We start from the raw sequence: 5256 nt of genomic DNA, 5'->3' as shown, positions 1-5256 counted from the left end.
GAGAAAAGAACTCCAGAGTTGTCTCCTGAAGAAGATCCAGAGGTTCTTGATGTGTTTCAAGCCCTGCTGCAGAGAGCCAGAAAATAAGCTTAAGTTAGACACAGGCACAAAATGGCATAGCAGCAGCAATCGTTTGACAAACGTGGGAAAGGACAAGTACTTGAAACGGACAGAAAATAAAGTATATTTGTCCAGAATGAAGTATAAACATGGGTAATGGGAATTTCTTTTTAAGGTAATTGGTGGACACAGTCCTGTTCCTTTAATAAAAAATGTTATATCCATATATAAAAGGAGCAACAATGAAGAAGAGTTCATTTTTGTTTAAATGTCCACAGTATTCTTTAATTAAGACTGATATGCATTTCACACAAAACTGTAATCTTTAATTTTTAGTAAATTCAAAAGGACGTGATTTTAATTGTGTTAACATTCACAATTGCCATAAAATCATCAAAGCAAATTTTATTAAAAAACAAATGAAGGTGTTTCATTTCCGTTACGTTATTTCTGCATAACAGTGGCTGCTGTTCTCTTGCAGCAGAGGAACTGAAGGTGGAGCAGTTATCACAGGATATGGTGGTTTAACTGACTATTGCCACATGTTTCACCACATGACAAATTAGAATGTCTGACCATAGACACACACACACACACACACGTTCTGTAACAGGGATGGTGTAACTTTTTATTGTTCCTAAACTGATACTTTCTGTCTCTACCTGTACTACCTTACCTGGATTAATTAATAAAGGAACTTAACGTCTACACTTCCCTCTCTGTACAGCTAGTGTGATCATAGTGAAGGGAAACTTGAAGCTGTGTCTGGGGGAGTTTCCACTATAGCCGGGGGTGTGACAGAGGTTTGATCTGTGAGTGAGGACTTGTAGTCATAACAAGCACAAGTTCTAACGTGTCAGGGCTGCTGAGCAGTGTTTGTTTTCTCCTGTTTATACAGCAGTAAAGACGCTCTGTCTCTGCTCACATCATTTCCCAGTCACGGACACAGCTAACGGCTAACTTCACAGCTTTAGCCTGTTAAGCACAATAGAGGTAAGATCTGTCATTCTGTACTTTGTGTAAGCATATGTATGTAAATGTTTTGAACTCATCGTTACTCTGCCACTGTTCTTTACAGTTAACCCTTTGTTTTTCCAGACTCACCGCTCCTCTTAGGAGCTGGGAAATATGAAGTTCTTGAATTTGGATGATTCCATTAGTCGCTTCAGGTTCACACAGTCATGCGTGGGCTTGACAGGATGCCTATGTGTGAGCTATGCAGTCTGGACGCCATACTGGCTGAAGGGTAAAGGCTTGTGGGCAGAGTGGAACAGAACAGAAAGTGACCTGACAAGTGAACATGTCACAGTTGACAATGGTGAGCTTAATTCGTTCAATGACTTTGGAACCAACACATTACTATATAATCCAGTCACTGTGAGTTGGGGAGAAGGTGTGATTGATTAATAAAGAATATGCATGAAAAGAAAGGGGTATGTTGACGAGATGTTGTGTCAGACAAAGCCTTGGCGCTGTTAAAACACCAGCCCTCGGGGAACTACCTCTGTATCTTCAGGGAGGCTCGGTGTGAGGGGGAAGCTTAAGTAAAGCTATTTAATGAACAGGTTCGTTCTTGTCCTTGTAAAAGTGAAGTGCATTCATTGTATTCGCTCGTCCTCTCACGTCTGTTCGTAGGCAGATGGATTGCTGTTCTCTGTATACAGTGAACTAAAGTCATTTCTCTTTCATTTTACTTTAAAAGAAATAGCTAGCAGTGCTGGATTGTATTCTTAGGTATTTACATTTGCCAAATAGTAGACCCTTTTATTATACTTTTCCTGTTTTAGTAACAAATGTATTCTACTGTACCATTCTGCTGTTTCAATGTGCTTAGTTTAAAGATATAAATCAACATTTAAACCGAGTAACTACAGGTAAAACTCAGAAAAGTGCACAAACTCTTATTTTGACTGGTTTTGGTTTTGTGACGAACATGTGCAGTGGAGGGAGACAATCATTACAGTAGCTCTTCAGTTTCAGTTCGACAACATCTTTTCACTTCCTCTGCACACTGGTGATAACAAGTAGCAGATATATAACGTGGAACAGGTTTGGGATTTGGTCTAGTTTATTTGTTTCTAACCTTTTTTCTATATAAATGAGACCATTTCATCACAGGTCGTCAACGACCGATTGAAACAAGACAAAATGAAATCATATGACTGGGAGGGAAGTTTTTAACAAATAAAAAGTTTAAACACAATGAACACCATAAAACTTCACTGGTCCAGTTTGGTGATCTTTTTTTCATCTCTGATTTGTGGAACTGCTGTGTAGTGTGTTATGTAGTTTGGGGACCTCTGTTCTAGTTTGGGTGCCTATGGTGTATTTTGAGACATTTATTGAGTATTTCATGGACCCCTGATATTGTTTCGGGACCCGTGGTGTGATTTGTGGGACCTGCAGTAGTTTGTAGTAATAGTTCTGTGTGTTAAAATATTATTTATGTTTTTTTTGTATTTCTTTCAGCACTGGAAAATAGTTCTGTGTGTTAAAATATTATTTTTGTATTTCTTTCAGCACTGGAGGCTGAGAGAGTATTTGGTGTTCTCTCCTTCCTGATGGCTCTGAGCACTGGTGCACTGTGTCTGGTGTTTGCCCTCTGCTGGACATCTCAGACAGTGCGCTCCTACTCCAACACTCGCTCTCTCCTCATGGCAGGACAGGCTTTGTATCCCACCACACTTCTGCTGGTCACTATGGTCACTACAGGTAACAGCAAGTTACCTACTTGCTTTGCTTGTGAAAACACATAAAGTTAAAATACAAATAATATTTTTATAATATATATTATATTTTTAAGTAATTAATTAAAATCTTTTAGCTTTGGGAGGCTGTCATTGCAAAGTACAGTAGTGAATAAAATAGTTCTGGTTAACCTTCAAATAACTTTGTTTTGTATAGTTGCTGTTTAATCCTGGCCTAAAGAACTTTGTTAATGTACTCTTCATTAACATAGCTGGCAAGGCATCAGTTTTTTTATTGGGACTCTTTCCATCCTCTGCAATTGTAGTTCATTATCATATAGACTTGTTTCTAAGGCTCCGGGCGTGTGATAATTGTTCCTAATGACCTTTCTATCTCTCACTATGATACTTGATTTGACCCATTTCTCTTCTGTCAGGATTCTTCTTCCTCCTTTGCTGGTCTCTCTTCACGTATCAGCATCAGCAGGACTTCTCCAGGCTTGGATCGTCCTACTGGATTGGAGCTCTAGGATGGATCCTGCTGCTGGTCGTAGAGATGATAATCTTCATCGCTGAACAACTTGTCGTGCCAGATATTCTTCCAGACTTGAAGAAGGCTGTGGAGTTATGGCGGACTTCACCAGAGCTTAAAGCTGTGGAGCGCTCATTGAGTGATGGGTACAATTTTGGAGTCTGTAAAAGTAACATTCCCCCAAAGAGGTATATGTCAGTGCCATGATGGTATACAGGCAATAGGGAAACCAATAGGTGAGGAAATGACTGAGAATGTGGGAGTTAAAAACTAGCACTTTGCAGTGTTGTTTTAAAAAACAAAAACGACAAATTAATCAAAATTAATCCTGATTAACTGCAAATGTGAGATGTGCTTAGAGAAGTTAGCAGTCTGTGAATCCTGAATGTCAGGACAATGGAGCTTTCAGGGACTGTGGTGGTTAATCCTGCAGGTTGTTTTCAGCATGGACTGAAATGAAGTTAATCAAATACACGAAGGACCAGCGGTACTGTCTGGGGAACCAAAAGAGAGCTCTTTCATGGAGTGATGGGCAGGAGCTGCGTTTGCTGAGATTTGAAATTCATAACCACCATGGTTTGCCTCAGGGTATGGAAGCTATCCAAGTTTTTAACTCTGAAATTTTTCCTTCACTCGAGGATGTGAGTGGGCGCTGCCGTCTATTCGGTGAATGTTAAATCAGAGAATGTCTACGTCACAATATGACATGTAAAAGCGAAGCGAAAGCGTAGAAACCAATGTTTAAAAAATAAGTTTGTATTTTACTATATCACTGCAGTGTCACTGTAAAATACAACCTGTTTATCTGCGGTTTTCATTAGCACCGAGGGGCCTAAAAGAAAACGATGGCCTGAAAAACACATATTGAATATTATATATATACACATATTATAAGTATTTACTGACTGTGGTACAGTAGCAATCAAATCTTGCCTTCCATGTATGTGCATGCAATAAAACAAACTTAATCTTGGCCTATGATTTCTGCGAGCCAGAAACTGAAGGTAAATTTACAGGATGAGGTGAAAAAAAAAAAATATGTAGCCTCATACATACAGTAGCTAAAACCAAAGATGAGTGTTTTAAATCAAACCCAAAATGTGATGCAAACTTATGAAGGCACAGAAAATTTGAAAGCAAAAGTAGAGTACAAAAATATAAATAAAAATTAAGTTTAATCAAGCGTTTCTACCTGGTGCTGAAGTCGACACTGTGTCATTAAAATGAAATCTCACGATTAGTGAGTATGAGTACAAAACTGGTGGATGATACAGGAACTAAAGTGCAACAATATCAATAAATCATCCTTTCACCTTCAACCAGTCAATTGTTCACAAAAGATTCATCAACAGCCATTCACACTCACATTCACACCATGGAGTAATTTATAGTTAACACATAGCGCCCGAGGGAGCAGTGTGGGAACAATGTCATGCTCAAAGCACCTCAGTGGTAACTTGGCAGCTGGTGGACTCTAACCTGAAACCTTCGGTTTTTATGTATCATGTCCCAGGGCCTCTTGACCAGGTCATGTTCACAAGTGAGAATGGGTTTTTAAACATTCACCTGGTAAAATAAACAAGTTAAAGATGATCTATTGCCTGATTTATCTGCCATTATAATCCTTATCAGTTTTAAACAAAAAAAATCCTTAATAATAAAAATATGTAGTTGGAGAAGACTTCTGCTAAACTCTCCTTCTACTGCAGTGAAGTAAACTTTAAAGCTCCTTCCAGTGTTCCAGGAACTTCTCTGCTGAATTCAGGTCAGTGCATGGACAGTTGTCCTACATCTGTCCACCAGGAGTCTCACATGTACTCAGGCCCACGTTCATCTGTCTTCTCGTGGCACTTACCTCAGCGTGTGGTTTTCATCCCTGCAGTGTTCAAGTCACCAGGAAAAAGACTGACTTGAAAGTTGTTTTTTTTAATTTACTCGTCTTTCGCACATTCCGAGGAGGAACGCGAGCTCTGATTC

General features: G+C 39.2%; 1 protein-coding gene across 2 annotated transcripts in view; it reads left to right on the top strand.

Moving 5' to 3' along the window:
• accs (1-aminocyclopropane-1-carboxylate synthase homolog (Arabidopsis)(non-functional)) overlaps nt 1-4872 on the top strand; it is a 13286-nt gene extending 8414 nt beyond the window's left edge. For both annotated transcript variants that reach the window (XM_025056081.1, XM_017033346.2), the window contains 4 exons: nt 1-1053; nt 1159-1378; nt 2581-2772; nt 3185-4872. The exon at nt 1-1053 is cut by the window's left edge and continues 308 nt beyond it. In XM_025056081.1, coding sequence (XP_024911849.1) covers nt 1-87 — 87 coding nt within the window. In that variant the 3' untranslated portion in view covers nt 88-1053; nt 1159-1378; nt 2581-2772; nt 3185-4872. The remainder of the gene's footprint in view (nt 1054-1158; nt 1379-2580; nt 2773-3184) is intronic.
• The last annotated feature ends 384 nt before the right edge of the window (nt 4873-5256 follow it).

The sequence above is a fragment of the Cynoglossus semilaevis genome, chromosome 6 (assembly GCF_000523025.1).
Source record: "Cynoglossus semilaevis isolate Cse_v1.0 chromosome 6, Cse_v1.0, whole genome shotgun sequence".
Classification (NCBI taxonomy): domain Eukaryota; kingdom Metazoa; phylum Chordata; class Actinopteri; order Pleuronectiformes; family Cynoglossidae; genus Cynoglossus; species Cynoglossus semilaevis.
Note: the sequence above shows the minus strand (reverse complement) of the source record. Positions and strands in the feature narration are given on the sequence as shown.